General features: G+C 42.8%; 2 protein-coding genes across 7 annotated transcripts in view; one reads left to right on the top strand and one right to left on the bottom strand.

Moving 5' to 3' along the window:
- Window positions 1-548: 548 nt before the first annotated feature.
- MCFD2 (multiple coagulation factor deficiency 2, ER cargo receptor complex subunit) lies at window positions 549-4,727 on the bottom strand. 3 transcript variants are annotated; one of them, XM_080615844.1, is made up of 4 exons: window positions 4,643-4,727; window positions 3,838-3,986; window positions 2,957-3,116; window positions 549-1,788 (listed from the first exon to the last, which is right to left on the bottom strand). In XM_080615844.1, exons 2-4 carry the CDS (start codon window positions 3,975-3,977, stop codon window positions 1,657-1,659), a joined length of 432 nt encoding a protein of 143 aa, XP_080471970.1. In that variant the 5' UTR covers window positions 3,978-3,986; window positions 4,643-4,727; the 3' UTR covers window positions 549-1,656. The 3 variants fall into 3 exon arrangements, with proteins under 3 accessions (XP_080471970.1, XP_080471972.1, XP_080471971.1); XM_080615846.1 differs by having other exon boundaries at window positions 3,852-3,986; XM_080615845.1 differs by having other exon boundaries at window positions 3,838-4,012; window positions 4,643-4,722.
- A 557-nt stretch (window positions 4,728-5,284) lies between these two features.
- The window catches only part of TTC7A (tetratricopeptide repeat domain 7A), a gene marked incomplete at both ends in the record, with an annotated part of 170,005 nt that continues 157,569 nt past the window's right edge, over window positions 5,285-17,720 (top strand). For 3 of the 4 annotated variants that reach the window (XM_080616900.1, XM_080616901.1, XM_080616899.1), the window contains 3 exons: window positions 5,285-5,441; window positions 7,976-8,139; window positions 9,862-10,030. In XM_080616900.1, the coding sequence (XP_080473026.1) occupies window positions 5,285-5,441; window positions 7,976-8,139; window positions 9,862-10,030 (490 nt within the window). Of the gene's footprint in view, window positions 5,442-7,975; window positions 8,140-9,861; window positions 10,031-10,779; window positions 10,813-17,720 lie in introns of those variants that run through there. The other variant, XM_080616902.1, reaches the window with a different exon arrangement.

Genomic DNA, 17,720 nt, shown 5'->3' with positions numbered 1-17,720 from the left:
CATGTAAGACGCAGCAGGTCTACAGGCAACCTGCTTTAAGTGCTCAAAACCAAGGAGCTTAGCATTTTCCTTCCTACCCACAACCATTTTCTATACTTTCTTCTGATACAACATTCACTCCAGATCAATTACCCTGAAAAAAGATATTTAAAACAAAATTTAACTGAAACAACTTTTGTTTTTAAGATGACTGCTAGTAACAGAGACTGACTTAAAAACAGATCATAAAATCAAGTACATTCCTCACTAGGACTTCCAGCCTTGTGTGTCTAGGTCCACAGTGCATGAACCCTGCTTGTACAATCTGTGTAACTCGGCCCCCAAAAGGCATCAAAATAAATAATTAGTACAAGAAAAAAGTCTGACACTTAAGAGTCATTGCACAAACATTTAAACAGGGGAAATAATTTCTTTTACAAATGTGTTTCTCTTGTATAAGAATAATTTTGTACACAAAATAGCTCTTTATACATATTACAGAAATACACTAACATTTAGATTTTCTATTAATGGATAATGATTGAATGCAATTTAAGACTTTGGTTATGTTTTAGAGTCACCAAATGCCAATAGCACAGCAATACATCACTTCCCCAATATCTTTACACTGCTTGATTGACTCAAGACAGCGAAAACATTCCTAGAACCATGTTAATTCGCAAACACTCAAGTACCTTGAAACTCTTAGTTATGAAATACCTCCTGAAACTAATACCATAATTTAAGTGTCAAGGAATATGAACTTAAACCTTAACAAGGCAGCATTACTTTCTCACCTAGATTATCCTGCTGGCTAATACTGTAAAAACCGAATTGAACAGAAACTCTTGTATTAAACTGGTTTACTGTTATTGTGACCTTCAAAACGAGATAGCAGAAGCTACTCTAGTAAATGCTATACAGCATTAATACAACATATAAACGTAATAAAAATACTTCCATTTTCTTAAGAAAACACCAGGGAAGGTAGAGGGAAAAAAAATCAGTAAATTAAGATACAAAAAGTAAATCTGTGAAGGATGAGAAAAAATTGAAAAATGTGTATATATATTTATATGTGAAATACAAGGGTATGCTAGGAAGTACGTACATTTCAAAATACTGGCTTTCTTCAAAGACTGTGTTAGAAGTCCATAGGTATCATGTGGACCTCAAACAGAAATGACATTCACTTTTCCCCTAAAATTGCTGTTTCAAGCACCTGTACTTATGTGCAAATCTCCTTTGTAATTAGTGGGAACATAAAAACATTTGTCCTTGAAATACAACTATATGCAATAACCTTCTCTTGCTTACTGGGCATTCAGTAAGTTTAAATGGAAGATGTAAGCAAGAAAGTACTATATAACCCAATGACACACAAATATAAACTTAAGATTGTACGTGATCTCCTTAGTATTCATACACAGCTACTTAAGAATTTGCCAGTGGTACCCTATGCGAGTACTGTTGATGCATCAATATTCAAAGTCAAACAGGGCTCTTGCTCAGAGTTAGCCAGTCTCTTAACACATACAACTTTCAAATAAATTCATCTGGAACTGGTCCAGCTCTCCTTCTCACAGCACAGAGGTTGATACAAGACAGTAATGAATCACATTAGACTGGTTCCCATTTCTATGTAGTTAGAAGGAGAAACAAGCCACCTGCAAAACCTCATTCCAGTGATTTTGCAAATTCTGCATAGTCAATGTATCCATCGTTGTTCTTGTCATCATCTCTTAAGACATCATCTATTAGACTAATCAGCTCCTCTTCTTTCATTGCCTGGGTATGCTCACCACCTTCCTACAAAAACCAAAACCACATTGAACAGTTTAGCAGTGTTTACCGTCTAGTGCACATGTGACAGGTTACTGACAACTACCTTTTTGTTTAGCTATTCATGTTTGGTGTCTAATTCGGCACCAAGTTTTATGTAATCATTTATACCAGGATAAGCAACTTTTACCAGGTGCAAGCCTATGAAGTCCAAGTTCTCTGGGCTTCAGAACAAGCACTCTGTATCTAGTTAATATTCTCAGCCAAAGTTCTAAAAGCTGAATAGCAGAGAGTATAATGATGGGTAGTAACCTAAGAGATGTATTCTTAATTTGGATCTTGGGGTAGTATATACACTATAGATTCTATACAGCACAGAAATACCTTCCTGTGTGCCAGAACTTGCAAAATGCAGAGCTGGACAGTAACAGAGTAGTGAAAAAATCCCAAACTAGCTCGAAGTCAGTAAAATTCTTAGTAACATCCCTTGCAAGCAAAGGGAAGACAAAGATGTACCTTTACACATGGAACAGCAAGTCATTATTGGGTTCTCGGTTTTTGCCACAGGTGTAAACAGGAAGCTATGCTAGCCTGAATTGTAACTTCCAAAAAGTCAGTATGAGATGGTGTCTTAGTCCTGTCTTCCTAATGATTGTATCTTCCTACCTTGTCCTTAGATGTTCCTGGCTGGAAAGAGAATTCAGTTTAAAACAAAGGCTGACCATGTTCGGTTTTTCTAATGGTAATTTTTTTGCAAGAGGTCGCTTATGGTTTGTGTAACCTCAGCAGCAACAGTTTGGAGTTGAGAAGAGCAGCCTTAGAACCTCAAACAGCATTATTATCACATGATATGTCTATAAGCCCTTGTGAGCATTATCCCATTTTGGATTATTTTTTCTTTCTCCCCATCCCTGCATACCAAAGTATCCCCTCTGACAAATCATGTTCACTTTACAGTCCTTCCTCAGTCCAAAGTTTAAACTACAATGGAGACTTCTGGAAAACTGCCATGTGCCATGAAAAGCTGTGATAAAGCTAGCACACTCATAAATCAAACCAAATTATTGGGGGGAAAATAACCTTTCAGGAAAACTGTAACTGCACTGAAGATGTGTTATAACTGTCCTACTGTAAACCGCTTTTAGAGAGTCAGAACTGTTCCCAAATACACATGCCAATACAAAATTTCACCTACCTCTTTGTGGACATGTGATATAGCAGTAGCAAGCTCTAACCCATCCAACAAATTATTGCCATCATAATCATGCATTTTGAAGTAATGAAGCTGCAGTTCTTGTGGAGACATCTCAGATTCTGGCTTCTCAATAACACCTTCCAAATGTTCCATGATGTGGCTAAGAAAAAACCCAAACAAACTTCATAACATAGCCATCAGTTAATATTTAAATGCTTTGTTTACATCAAATTTAGTCTTTGATCAGACAGTCATGTATACAGGAAACATCATATCTCTAAAAGCACCCTGGACAATCAGGACAACCGTAAGTTGCTGGTTTATACTATGATGAAGGGGGTACAAAGGTTGGTTGTTACAGGTGCTGTAGCAGCCTCTAATGCCTGAAATAGCTATTTCTATTTCTTCTGGCCTACTCAGCAGGTTACCAAAACAACTGAGGCAGCACCCAGAATCTCCTCTAGCTGCCTTCCAAAGAGCAGGAACTGGAGGAAGATCTTTCCCAGCCAAACACACAGTATTTAGGGATTTTTATTTGCTGCTGCCACTGTTTTGTCTGTATGAAGAAGTAAATGAGAAAGAAACCTTCTTACTCTACCTGTTCAGAATGTGATTTTTCTCTAAATTATGTTGATCTAGGTAAGCACGATTCCTGTAAAAAAATCTCTATAGTATGATTAAGGCTAAAAGGTCCAGAGAGACCTTTCTAAGTCTGGTATCTCTACAAACTTACCAAACAAGTGTGTCTCATATTTGACTCTAGCCAGTCACACAAGATCCTGGGAAAAAGGGTGCCCTAGGCTTATGTCCAATTCGCATAACAAGCCTTAAGAGATAAGCAAATCATTAAGAAGCAAAGTTTACATTTTCAGAACACATACTCTTTATCTTGTACCAAGTTCTTATCCAGGCGAATATTTCCATGTTGACTCTCTCCTACGTGTTCCTCAGCTAGGGCAGAGATGACGAATGCAGCCAGAATGGAGAACAGCAAACGTATTCTAAAAATCCTTTGGGCCATTATGATCTCCTACAAAAAGGGAAACATTAACCCCCCTCCAAAAGAAAACAGGTGAAAAATGCAATCTATTTTCAGCAGATTTACCGAGTGCTTAGAAATAACCCCACTGAGTTCTAGAGAAGAACTTCCTTCATTTCAAGCACTTCATAGCAAGCAGAAAACCGAAGAGCTCCAATAAGAATCTCCGGGTGTCCCTATTTCAAAGAACTACACAGGAATTTTCAGAGAAAGACTTTCTTTTCCATGCAGCAAACGTGCACTCTTTAGCCATGCCTGCGTCTCCATATAGCTTCCAGACAACCAACCACGCCAGCCCCACAGCTATGGCAGCACAGGCCGCTTGCGGCATCAAAGTGGCTGCATCAAATTAGTGGATCTATTAAGCTTGCACTAAATAACACACAACTTTAGCAAGGGAATTGCAGCGCTCGCTCCCCAGGCAAGCGACTCGTTAAAGCACTTCAGCGGGGCGAGCAAAGCAGCGATTGCTGGCCAGGCTTCTCTGTCCCGTTTCCCACCTCCAGCACACCCGCTGCAGCAATCACCGCCCGGTGCCGGAGGCCCTGACAGCCGCCACTGCCGCGCTGACCTCCCGCCCTCCCATGCCGCAGCGCACACCGCCCGGGCCTCGGTTGTGGTGCCGGTGCCGCCGGCAGGGTACGCACCGTGGTTCGCGGGGCCGGTGCCCCCTGTGCCGGTGCTGCGGAGCGGAGCGCGGCGGAGCCAGGCCACCATGCCCGGCGTCACCCCTGACCCGGCGCACGCACGCACGCGCGCGCTCCCGCCCCGCCCGCCCATTGGTTGCGCCCCGCCGCCGGGCGGGGCCGGCCTCACCGCTCCCGGAGCTCCACGTGGAGCCCTCGCGGAGCCACCGGGGGATCGCCCCGCCCAGCACCGGGCACCGGTCCCCGGTCCCTGCCCTGCCAAGCCCGGTCCCTCCCGAAGGAGAGGCCGAGCCCTGTGCGCCCCTTCGCTGTTACCGTCCGTGCTTCGCAGACTGTTCTGTTGGCTTTCCCCTCTCACCACACGTCACGGGGCTCAAAGTCGCTACTGACGGGGGTCTGGCGTTCAGCCGGCTTCCGAGAGCCTTACCCGGGGAGCAGCGCCCCAAGTCCTTCCCGTACGGAGCCCCGGGGCTTCACCGGCGGGGCCCCGCAGGCCTGAGGGGCCGCACCTGTGGCGGGTCGCGGTGCCCGGGCAGCCCAAGTGTGGAGGAGCCGCCGGACACCTGGCCCCGCGGTCCCGCCCCGCCGCACTCACCTCCCCGGTGCCACCGCCTGGCGGGGCGGGGCGGGCCCGGCAGTAAGATGGCGGCCAGGGGGTTGCACTCGCACGTGAAGCTGGAGGGGGAGATCGAGCGGTGCCGGGCGGAGGGGCAGTGGGCGCAGCTCCGGCACCTGGCCCAGCAGCTGCTGCCGCCGGCTCGGCCTCCGCGCAAGGCGGCGGGGGGCGCGCAGGACGCCGGTAAGCGGCTGCGGGGGGCGGGCGGAGCGGGGCAGAGCAGAGCGGCCGCTGTTACCGCAACCCACCGGGCGTGGGGTGGTTGGTGGCTCTGTGCCGCCGCCCGGGGCTCGGCAGCCTGATGCGGGCGGGAGCTGCGGCTGCCCCGCGTCCCAGGGTTGCGGGAGAGGGCAAGGAGGTGCTGGCGCGGGTTGCGGGGTGTTGCCCGGTGTCCCCACGAAGGCTCCCTGGCCCCGCGGTGGGAGCCCAGGAAGCCGCGGTCAGGAAGATAACGCTGTTTCCTCGTGTCAGTGCTGCCGAGTCCGCAGGGCTGCGAGGGGAAGCGCGGTGCTTGGGGGTGTCGGCAGGAGAAAAGGGAGGCAGGTTTTTCTCGGTGCCGTGCCGCTGCGCTCGGTGACTGCCTTGGGTTTAGCATCCTCGGCTGCGCTGCAGGCAGGCTACCCACCGAAATCCTTCCTGTTTGTTCCTCTTCACCATCTCGATGTGTGTGATGCCGAGTCCCTCTTGCTCCCTTCCCCACCCTGTTCTGGGTGCCTTTGCCTTATATCCCTCCATTTCTGAAGAGAACTGATTTATGTAAAGGCTTGGGCTCATCCGAGCATCCTTCCACATGTAAAACAAGATTTCATAAATGAAAGTATTATTATCTTTTTCTCCTGTTCCAGCACACTACTTTGCTTCCTTTTAAATGAAATCAGTTGTAAGAGGTGAGGCAGCCTAACTTTCTAACTAATAGAAGTATAAAACTCTGTGTAGTCAACAGCAGGTAAGTTGTGAAAGGACCTGATCCTCATACAAGAGTCTCTGCCGCTGAAGCTGGAGGACCTATTTCTATGAATAACCCACTTCAGAGGATTGTTTCTAGCGTGTGGCCCTAGCATTAATAGAAGCTTGGGAAGAGGGGAGATGTTGCTAGCTTAAAGCACAGTTATTTATGAGGCTTTCCAAGTGTATACGTGCCACAGATCAAACCCTGCGTTGAGAACAACACAGCTAAACTGAACTTTAGTCAGGTTTCATCAGCGCTTCCCAGGTGCAGAGATCATTATGCGGTTTGGGGGCATTAACAGTTGCAGAGTTCATATTAGTTGGTCACTTGTAATTAACCTGCACAACAGCTTTCTGATTGCTGTAGAAACATAGTTTGTTAAATTGCTGCTATGTCATCATAACATGCTAGTTATGAAAGAGTAATGCTTTGCTGTTCCTACAGAATTTTTCTTCCAGCAAGGGACTAGCAGCAGTTTTGTGTTTCTAGAAACACAGCAGTGTGTCTGGATGGGTTTTCTTAATAGTAGTATTTGCTTTGAGAGACTGTATATTTATTTCTTAATTGCACATAGTCTCATGTAAGTCCTTAAGTTTGTGATTGCCTGAAAGCTCTTCAGTGTTGTATAGAAATGATTGTGTGTGAGGTTGGAGGAGAAATATGCTTGGATATTTACAGTTCCCATTTCAAGTACCTATACTTTGTACAAGTTAGTCGTAGACCTGCAATGGGGCAGGAAGAGCTGTGGTTCTAATTTGATACGCAACTAAACATGCTTCAACAAGGAAGTCTAAAGCACGTCCAAGGTGATTCTTAATGCCAAATGGTAACGTATAGGTAGTAAGTGGGGATAAGTTGTCCCATGGACTGATAATATAGAAATAGATACACTGTCATGTTTCCTGCGTTCTACAGTTTTAGACTTTGAAATGTGAAGCATACATGAAATGTAGGGCTTGGCTCTTTGATTTATGAAGATTTGCTTGCCCTTGTTGACTCATTAGTCAGCTGATTGAGGTACTACTTTTATGAATAAAAGAACTGCATAACTGGACTCATCATAGAGGAACTCCCAGTGCACTGGCAGATGAAACTTCTTTTTCCAGCATATGATTGCAGCATTGCATGATGCTTTGTCTTGTGCCCAGTACTACTTCCTAGGTCTGAGTTTCTCTTCACACTGGAACAGTAAACAGGAAGGGATTTTAGCATAGAAAATATTTTATGTGGTGGGTTAGTTATGTCACTGGGTCAAGCTTTGTGTGTCTTTAGTAATGGATATGTAAAATGTGTCGAAATTCTCTATTTTTATACTTTCTGTGAACTTCCAGGAAAATATTAAAAGTTTCTGGTGTAGTTACTGTTCTGCAGTGAAATCCATGGCTTATCTGTAGTCCGAAGCATGTGTTTCATACCTGTATATTTATAAATCTAGAGCGTGCACTTAGATGTTTGCAAAGAGTGGTCTTACAGTTTCGAAAGTGAGTTTTGTGATGAAAATTCTTAACTGTTATAACAAAAATTAAATGTGCTGTCAAAGGATTCGTTAGGGAAAATTTTCAAGTTAAAAGGAAATGCCATTTCATTTTTTCACAGGAAAGGTACTGTTTCCAATAGCTAGAAGTTAATGGAACTTTTTTCTTTCTGTGAGTTCTTCTTTATCCTCTCATTTGAGTTACTATTTGTGTGTTGTTTGGTTTTTGTAATGCTATTTATCAGCAGTATGACACTAAGCAATGTTTCTTGCCTGTTGGTAATGTGCTTTCAGAGGACTATGGGAATATGCTACTTGCAGAGGCTCTGCTGGAAGAATGTCTGAAGGAAAACTTTGCCAAACTGAAGGACTCCATTCCACTGACAGAGAAGAATGAGCCAAAACTGAGTGAAGCTAAACAGCATCTGACCAATATCTTAAGCAGAGGAAAACTAAGAGTAAGCAGGCTCTGTTGTAATTCCTGCCACCTGGATGCTTCTTTCATATGATTATTAGTCTGATACAAAGTGTTGGTGTTGCCTGTTCATGTCCCTCTATGTACAGTGCTGTATTGTAGGTATTACTAATGGATTGGTAATTCAGTGCCTCTTTGCAGTGCCTTCTGCTGTGATGCTGGCTTTTTTTCATATGCAAACAAATTATCTGCTGCAAGTATGTATCCAGTTTATTTGTTTTGTCATGGATCCGGTTTATTTGTTTATTATGTATCTAGTTTATTTGTTTTGTTGTGTATTCAGTTTATTTGCTTTGTTACCTATCCAGTTTATTTGTTTTGTTAGAAAGAAGCAGGATAAATATTGAGGACTTCCCTGGGGTGGTAGGGCATGGCCACATAACGGTGCTGTCAGGCTAGCACAGTTCAATGATCTACTGCTGCTCCTGGTCTGAAGGAATTGTGTCAGCTCCACATCAGAGGTAAAACATACAGCAAGCTGCTGTCAAGCACTTCAGGTTGTGGTGTGAGTTCAGAGCTGCAGCCTTGCGCTGCTTTCAGTCTATGCCAGAGATGTTATGCAAAGTTGTGCTTTTATTTTGTGGCCTGGGTGCAGCTCGGTTGCGGATCTCCAGGGAGTGTTTTAAGACTTTGCCTCCTGCTGTGTTGGTGTTCTTGGACACACAGTTGCATAACTGGTTTTAAAATGATCATGAATTACAACAGTCTGTTTTAGACCTGTGTTATTTTCTGTCCTGAAACTTACAGGCTAGTTAGCTTGGATGTGTATGCTATACTTTCACCATGTTAATTTCCAGGAAGCAAGTGTGCAGCAGCTTCTTCTGGGAGAGTTGCTTGTTCTTTACTTCTTGAAAGTCAATGTATTTCAGAAGTAAAAAGGAGAGGGGAGAGGAAGAGGAGTCCATCCAACCCTCTGTCTTTATAGTTTAGCCTCAGCAAGACAGAATGACTGAGTTCTTCCAGGTTTTACTGTTAAGTTTGGCTGCATGAATTGCCATTACTATTTCTTTGTTAGTGGTGACTGGGCTACTCATGCAGCATTGACCCTGTGTTGACTGCATCCATTGAAAAAAAAAAAAGTACGAGTACGAAGTCTTTCTGAATCATAAAAAGGGTCTGAAGAGATGTATGTTAGTGAAATACTTTTTGTTACACAGATGTGCACTCATGTTTTCATTCCTTAAGAAATTGAATAGATTTTAGGAATAGCAGGCATGTCTTCTGTTTTTCTACCTTTGCCTGAAAATTCTTTTGATAACTTAAGGAAATTTGAGTGCTTTCTTGCTATACAAATTAAATGCAGAGTGGAAAGGGGAGCACTTGACTAAAAAGTGATGCCTTCTGCCTAGCTTAAAAGCAGGGGAATTTCTTGATGTGTATGTAGCTAGTTCTGACAATGCCAGGCTTTTATGTGCTATCCGTGGCTGGTGAATCAATAGAGTAGGTCATATGAAACCAGAGAGGTGGCTTGCAAGCTGTGTGTTTCCAAAGTGAGCTTCAGAGTAGTTGCCTGACCTTTGTTGCTTGCTGTTCTCATGAGCGTAGCCCTAAGATCTCCACTTAAATCCTTCCTGCTCTGGCCTACTCTAGCAGTGTTGAGAGGAAAGCATTGCAAATCTGCTTAATTTGTTCTGAAGTGCCTCATTCTTGCTGTCTGGTATTTTACCATGTAAACACTCTTTTTTCTTTTCTGGCTCTGTTTCAGCCTAAGTATATGACAGAAGCTATGCTGATCATAGGAAAGCTTCATTATGTGGAGGGATCCTACAGAGATGCCGTCAGCATGTATGCAAGAGCAGGAATTGATGACCTCTCAACAAAAGATGAACCTCTGTACATGCTGCGTTTGGTAACAGAGGCATTCGTTATTAAAGGTAAAAGACCACGTGTGTGTATTGGAAATGTGCTGTGTTTAGATTGAAGTTGAAGGTGGTTTCTAATTTGATTGGAGCAGAAGTAGGGCAATGTTGTATGCTTTAGAAAATCCTACTGTGTGTGGTTTGTAGTTTAAACTTAAAGGCATTGTGGAGTCTTAGTCCATGGTTTTTAAACTGGCTGGCTTGTAAAGACAACCTTGAAACTGGAAATCTTGTGGTAACTGTTGACTGTAAGTCAGCAGCACCCTTGAGCTTGTGTATCCGATTTGGAAAAATCTAAATCAAGAACCCATCAGAATTGGAGCCTCTCCTTTCTCTTTGAAAGAGTTTATCTATTTGAAAATCTTTATGATTTCTGTGAATAAAGCAAGAATGATGTTTCCAAGTTTTAAACTCTGGGCTAACAGAATATGTGCTTTCAAAGCAGGTAGTATATTTTTGCAGTGCATGTCACACAGTATCAGACCTTATGTGCAAACAAGAATCTCTTCTCCCCCTTGTAATTCTACGGACATTGCAGTGTTTGAGAGATCCTAATAAAAGCTGCCTCTATGGGTAGTGAAATTGCATTTCCATTTCGAGCAGGGGGAAGGAAGACCATAGTAATTTTTTTGTCTTGGGGGGAAAAAAAGATTAGTAATCTTCTCCTTCATTTGCTTTCAGTTCCTTTATAAATGTTGCTCAAGTACTGCTACCTATCTACTGCTTTCTACTCTTTTCAGCATGTCCACCAGCTATTTAGGTGAATGAGAGCTCTGATGATCAGATACCTTCAACTGGTATGTAAAAGAGTGAAACCAAATCAACCCAAAATACTGTTTGACTAAGCTGCTAGTTTTGCTGATAATAATTTGGGTGTTTCATGATCTCACACAGTCATTCAGCTCTTTTAAAAACCTGTTAGTGCTGCTTTGCTTGCTTTGATTTTGTTTTCTGTGGCACTGGTTGAATCTGCTTTATTAATGAGCTTCTGTGGAGCAAGACTAATTTACTTGTAGCTCACACTAACACTTGCATGGAGCAGAGGAGCAAGTAACTGCTAGTGCACTCATAGCAGTGTATTTTAGAGTAACTATTGGTGCACTCCAGAGTCTGAAGGAGATGCACTGTCCTCACTGGGAACTGCAGAAGGCCCTTGGTGAGGTGTGAATACAATTATAAGGTATGCATGAACACTGATGGAATAACACTGTTCTGTGAGGTTTCTTCTATGCTATTGACTGCCTCATTTGTATATGAAGATCCTGGGGGTGGAGGTGTTTGCCTCAGAGGTCAGGCTGTAATTTTTTCTCCTGTGTGTTTTAGCATGGAATATAACTATTGTGTTGTCTCTGTGTTCGTGTATAAACCATAAGGAGCCCCTGCCGTTGCAGAGCAACCTTTGTGCTATTACTGTTCCACAGTTTTTATTCTCCATGAGGATTATTTTCAGGTTAGTCAAGATATCAAAGGTATAGTAAGTCACTCAGTATGGTGTCAAAGTTTCTGACAGAGGAAAGTCTGGCAGAGTAGAGCTTGTCCAGCTGAGTTTGGAGAGGGTGCTCACTGCTAGGATCACTGTTCCCCCATGCCATGTGCTCAGCCTTACAGTCTTAGAGAAATAAGCCCTTAGATGTTAGAAATTTGTGCAGGTAACTATGGTAATAGAAGTGTGGATTTAAATTGTAATTTCAAAACATGTCTGTCCAGGCTACATCTTGCAGGGCAAGTAACAGCACACAGTTGAATCATTTAAAATTCGTTTATGCTGAAGGTTATTCTTATTGATCCATACAATATGACTGCCTTTGGTTGAACTACTGGTTGCTTACACAAGCTGAAACCTTCTTTAAAGATGCTCTTGAGCATCACTGTTAGTAAAATTTTTGCAGGGATTGTTTAGGCAACAATCCAGGAAAGCTACAGTCCAGGCTTTATTTCAAGGCAGAACTTAGGTTCCCCACTTAATTTCTTATTCACATTTTCAGTAATGGAAAAAAGCAGTTGGTTTAATACAATATTCGTGTTCATCCAGAACTTTGTATCACTTCATAGTATGAACCTGAAACCACCTTGGTTTTGTGTAGCTGGTACTGCTTGGTTGTGCCTACATGCAGAATGACAGTAGGTTCTCAAACAATTGGGGTTATGCTGGAGAGGTTATGGAAGAAAGAAAAGTGAAACCAGAGGTACTAACACTTTTTACTGTGAAGAAGAGCTCTCTGCACAGAGGAAGTCAGTGATAGAAATGAAATGTGGACCAGCAAAACTGAGCTTGCTTTTTTTTAGAGCACCTTTTAGCTCCACAGTACTGAAGGTTGGATATTGAGCTAAATCTCTGGGGTCTTCCTCTGAAGGTCTATAGCATGTAATAGGTTCATGTTATGGTAAGAAGCAATGTGCGTTTGCACCCTTGTAATTGGACTGCGGAAGTTGGATAGGGAAAAAGTTTCTTGCTTGTCTTGCTCAGCAGACTTCCACCCATGGTGAGTAGCAAGCAGTAAATGTTGAGGTTCTTTACAAATGGAGGAATTTGAGCAGTTAACAAGTCACAGGAGAAATGTCAGAGGGCAAGACTCTTCCAGTTTCTCGACTGCTTCTGCTTGTTTCTAAATCCCTGCATTGAGAAGAGAGAAGTTCTGTGAGTGCTGTGAATAGAGCTCTGAGGAGAGTTTGATTTGTCATTATGACTAATCTTAACCTCTGTAGTTAGTCAATAGGTGGTTGGTCTGTACTTGTCTCCTTCCTCATCATCTGTGAAGTTAATTCCTTAAAACCTCTGCTCAATTCACAGTACTCGGACAATCTCTGATGCAAGCAGTTCTGTCTGTTGCATAAAACAGTGACTCTGGCGTGGAGGAGCTCCCTGTGTCCACCATATCATCTGCTGGGCCAGGCACTAGACTTCCTCCATCTGGAGTGGGGTAGCCTGGAGGTACACAGCTATCTAAATCTGTGCAGTGATGACAGGGTTGCAAATGGTATCTATCTGGTTTTCTAGTGAGTTAAAGCTTTAATACTCCCACTGCCTCTTTTTGTCATAGAATCATAGAATAGTTAGGGTTGGAAAGGACCTTAAGATCATCCAGTTCCAATCCCCCTGCCATGGGCAGGGACATCTCACAGTAAACCATGGCACCCAAGGCTCTGTCCAGCCAGGCCTTGAACACTGCCAGGAATGGAGCATTCACGACTTCCTTGGGCAACCCATTCCAGTGCCTCAGCACCCTCACAGTAAAAAAACTTCTTACCTATATCTAGTGTAAACTTCCCCTGTTACAGTTTTAACCCGTTACCCCTTGTCCTCCCCAGCATCCTTGTAGGCCCCCTTCAGATACTGGAAGGCTGCTATGAGGTCTCCACGCAGCCTTCTCTTCTCCAGGCTGAACAGCCCCAACTTTCTCAGCCTGTCTTCATACGGGAGGTGCTCCAGTCCCCTGATCATCCTCGTGGCCCCCCTCTGGACTTGTTCCAACAGTTCCATGTCCTTTTTATGTTGAGGACACCAGAACTGCACACAATGCTCCAAGTGAGGTCTCACGAGAGCAGAGTAGAGGGGCAGGATCACCTCCTTCGACCTGCTGGTCACGCTCCTTTTGATGCAGCCCAGGATACGGTTGCTTTCTGGGCTGCGAGCGCACACTGAAGCCGGCTCATGCTCATTTTTTCATCAACCAACACCCCCAAGTCCTTCTCCACAGGGCTGCTCTGAATCTCTTTGCCCAGCCTGTAGCTGTGCCTGGGATTCCTCCGACTCAGGTGTAGGACCTTGCAGTTGGCCTGGTTAAACTTAATAAGGGTGGCATCAGCCCACCTCACAAGCGTGTCGAGGTCCTTTGTGTGTTTGTCCTTTTCATTACCTGCAGTAATGTTTGTGTTGTTATTGGCCTTTTTCAGCTCAGGGTGGTTTTAATTTGTGCAGCTCTAGTTTGAACTCTCTGTACAGTCAGAAGCTGGCCATTCCAGGGTGATTCATCACCTCTTCAAATGGTATCTGGCATGGATAAAGTATAATGGTATTGTACAATACAGCCTCTCATGACTGCGAGAGGAGGCTGCAGACTAACTTGTGGGTGTCTAAAGATTGGTGAGATGAGTCCCTTGTAAATTTGTTGCTGGGAGTGTGTTTGGTTGGTTTTTGTTTGGTGGTGTTTTTGGTTTGTTTGTTTTTAGTTTGGTTTTGTTGGTTTTGTTTTCCTTCAGAGCTTTAGAAAAGAGAACCGTTATATCAAAGGACTGCAGTGTGAGCTCAGCCTTTTTAGATCAAAGTCCATGTGGAAAAGAGCAAGGCGATGGTGTGTCTGTAAGAAGCTTTGATCATTGTCTGCGTTTTGTTCTAACAAACAAGTCACACAAGTACAAGGAAACGAGACTTTGTTACTTCAGTGGCTCAGAGCAATCTTTATTTTGTTCTTAAACCCGTTAAAGTCATTTAAAGATATTTAAGATCTGTAGTGTGACACTTGCCTGTAAGATCATGAGGCAAACTCTGCTGGATTGAGACCCTAGTCTATAGAGCCCTCCTAAGAGCTGTGGATGCTATTGGTGAAAGCAAAACCCTGAATCCACCATGTGAAGGTTTTTCCTGAGCTTGATAAACAGCCTGGAGCCTGCACCCAGGGTTCTGGGTTCAGTCCAGCTTGTTATGGTTTTTTAGGGGGGTTTGGGTTCATTTTTAGGACAGATTGCTGAGCTCACGTGTTTTCCTGTTTCTTTTGTGATTGTATCTTTCAAAACTTTAATGATAAGGAGGTCACTATTGCTTGGAAGTAAATTGTTCTGCTTTCTCCCCATGTGAAATCTTTGTCTTGGGCTTGTAATGCTGGAAGTGGTTGTTTGGAGGTTCTGCTGGTGTACTGAAAGGAAAATGGTGATATCACACAGAGATAATAAACAGAAAACCTGACTGACCTTTTACTCAGCTGGTTTGAGCACTACCTGCTTGGTTTTAGTCATGATTTTAAGTTGACCAACTGAAGCCTTAAAATTTGATTAATCTACTTGGATCTTCCTTTGTGCTTGTGCCACTTCATTAATTCTGATTTTGCTGGTTTGCAGAACTGTTAAAAACATGTAGGTTTGCATTCGGTAAACATATGTTTGGTATTAAAGTTGTTCATACTAGCTAATCAAAGCATGTGTCACCTACTTGTTAGTACAATTCATCGGAGTCTTTCATTTTGGTATGTGCTTGTGTGTGATTTTTCTAATATGGTTCTCTATGTGATGGTTGATTTCCTAGGTGAGATTTGTATTCAGCTGCATTTCTTTGGAAATGAGAATAGAGAATAAAATCCGCAGTTAAAGATAGCTTTGTTGCAAAACTAAGTTCTGATAAATCCACTTTTTCCTCTTCTTTAAAGAATTTGATTAGAAAATCTTTTCAGTTAAATCAGTTTCACTTGCTCAGTGTTTCCGATAAGTGTTAAAACTGGCAAGTTTCTTGTCATGTGTGTGTTTTTTTAAATGTATAGAATAAAATGGGATAAATAAGCTTTCGTGATTGGTTTTATTTAATCAAAGCTTTGTTGGTTCGTCGCCTTTGAAAAGCTAATCATTGAACTAAATTAGTGGAGAGAACTGAAAGGGAGGAAGGGAGAGAACTTGAAAGGTGGGGGGGGTTTGGTTTTGTCCTCCCTGAAAGAGAGTGTCTCTGTTTTAAAGACTCATTTAAGTGCTTCATCAAACTTGTATTTCGGATCCTAAGGTAGTTACTTTAACTAAATGCTACTGATCCCATAGTGCAAAGGTATATTCCCGTCAAATAATGATAATGGCTTATTGTGTGTTATGGGCTTAACTTAAGCAGCCTTACTTTGAAATAGAATCCTGAAAGCCGAGTTTCCAGTTAGCTTCTCTGGGATGAGATTTTTGTCCATGTGGTTTATGATAAGTGAGATGACAGTAGCAAGGCTATTGAGTGGACTGGAATGCATACTGTGTGGAATCATCTGCAGCTTGAACAGCTTCAAGTACAGATAAACTGAGTTTGGAAGCATTATGTAGCTTTGCAGGGTCATAATTGATTTCATTTTATTTTCTTTTGAAAGTGAAACTTTTAACTTCTTTTTGCAGGAAGCATTTTTAGTTCAGGTCATGTTTTATAAACCTGTTAACAGGCCGTATGTGCACTTTCTGCAGGGAGCATTATATTTTGCAAGGTGCGTTATCCTTTTTCCAGATGTGTGTTTGGAATACCTCCTGCCGCTTGGATGCCAAAAACCCCTCCCTGTGGTTATGCATACTTTTGGGCTTGGGATCTTTTCTGCGGGCTGATTTTTAAGGCTTCTTGAAGTTCTCTAAGAAAAACTGCGCTGTAATACCAAGAAAGAGATAGTGTGAGGGGATCTTACTGTGTAAGGATATACCTTGTCTTGTCAACTTAGGCAACTGTAGGAAATGGATTAATGGAAGGTTGATGGTGTTTTTTTCCATGTTCACATAAGTAATTTTCTTTACTTATCCTCTGGGCACTAATGGCGGGGGGACGGGGAGAAGTAAAAGCATGTTGTAGTTCCGTATGTCAAGATAAAGATGGTCTATTTCTGTATTATTGTTCAGAATAATAATTCTGACTTGATTACATGGAAAACAACTACACGACTACAAGGAGAATATCCAGATCTGCTAGTAGTAAAAAAAAGGGGGAACCCAGCTCTTCCTCCTTTCCTTCCAGCACATCAGAGCCTTCCTCTCAAAAGCTGAGTTTTCATTGTGCCTACATTGCTACTACTGACTGACTTGGGGGCAACATGCAATCCTGTACCCATTTAGCAGAAATAGGCAGTAGGTTATAAGGGACAGAGAAAAAAACCCTTAAGAGCCTGAACTCTCTGTATCTCTCCCCATTAGTTTCCACGTCAATTATGACGTTGTTTAGGCACAGCTGACATCATGGCATGCTTAGTGTAGGCTTTTACTCAAGAGTCTAAATCTTTTCTGTCCTAATCACCCTGTTTTTACCAGGAGGATTGTTATTTTAAAGGGTGCTGAATTCCCTGAGATCTCGGTTCACCCCTGTCTGGAACCTGCCCACCTTGGAAGAAATAAAGGTGGCTGAGGTGCTTAAACATCTTGTAATATTAGGAGGATAGCTAAGTCTTTTCTAAAGACAACACCAGCATTCTTATAGTCTTTAGGAAAGTTTCTTGATTGTGAAGAGCCACAATTATGCAGGACACAAAGCTAAGAAGAGAAAAACATAGGTTTGGGTGAAAATTGAGAGGGAAAATTACCTAAACCTTTGCTTTCACTTTTTTCATGCAACTATATCGCTGTTGGGTGATAATGGGCTTCACGAGGATAACTGACACTGTGTTAGCCTTATAGCTGTGTTAACCTATATGTTGTTTTTGAGATGATACACTGTCTTGCAGTAGCTTCCTCTTCCTTATCGTGTGTTTCTTCTACTGGCAGCCACTCAGTGAGGCTACTTTCAAATTCCCAGCTGCTGCTGTGTCTTAAGTAGAACTGTAATGGAAGAAGAAATGTGTTTGCTTTTTTCTAAGGGTCTGTCAGGGGCAGGGCACAAATTCTTTTGTTGGAATCCTTCTCTGATGACTAAAAAGGGGTCAGATTCATCTTTCTGAGCATGGAGATCTGTGGGGAAATGGGTTCCTTTAAACAGAGCCTAAATAGTCAAACTAGTTTTCTTGCCTGGCTATTGGAAGAATTGAGTCCCAGCCACAAGGATATATGATGCAATACA

Source organism: Psittacula echo (genome assembly GCF_963264785.1).
Source record: "Psittacula echo genome assembly, chromosome: 4".
Lineage (NCBI taxonomy): Eukaryota > Metazoa > Chordata > Aves > Psittaciformes > Psittacidae > Psittacula > Psittacula echo.
The sequence above is the reverse complement of the archived record's forward strand: the minus strand, read 5'-3'. Positions and strand labels throughout refer to the sequence as shown.

Excerpts from the sequence above, each read along its gene's own strand:
- MCFD2 (XM_080615844.1), bottom strand. The coding sequence starts at position 3,977 with ATGGCCCAAAGGATTTTTAGAATACGTTTGCTGTTCTCCATTCTGGCT. Across the intron at positions 3,117-3,837 it reads AACTTGGTACAAGATAAAGA|CCACATCATGGAACATTTGG; the intron begins GTATGTGTTCTG and ends GTTTTTTCTTAG. Across the intron at positions 1,789-2,956 it reads TATCACATGTCCACAAAGAG|GAAGGTGGTGAGCATACCCA; the intron begins GTAGGTGAAATT and ends TGGTTTTTGTAG.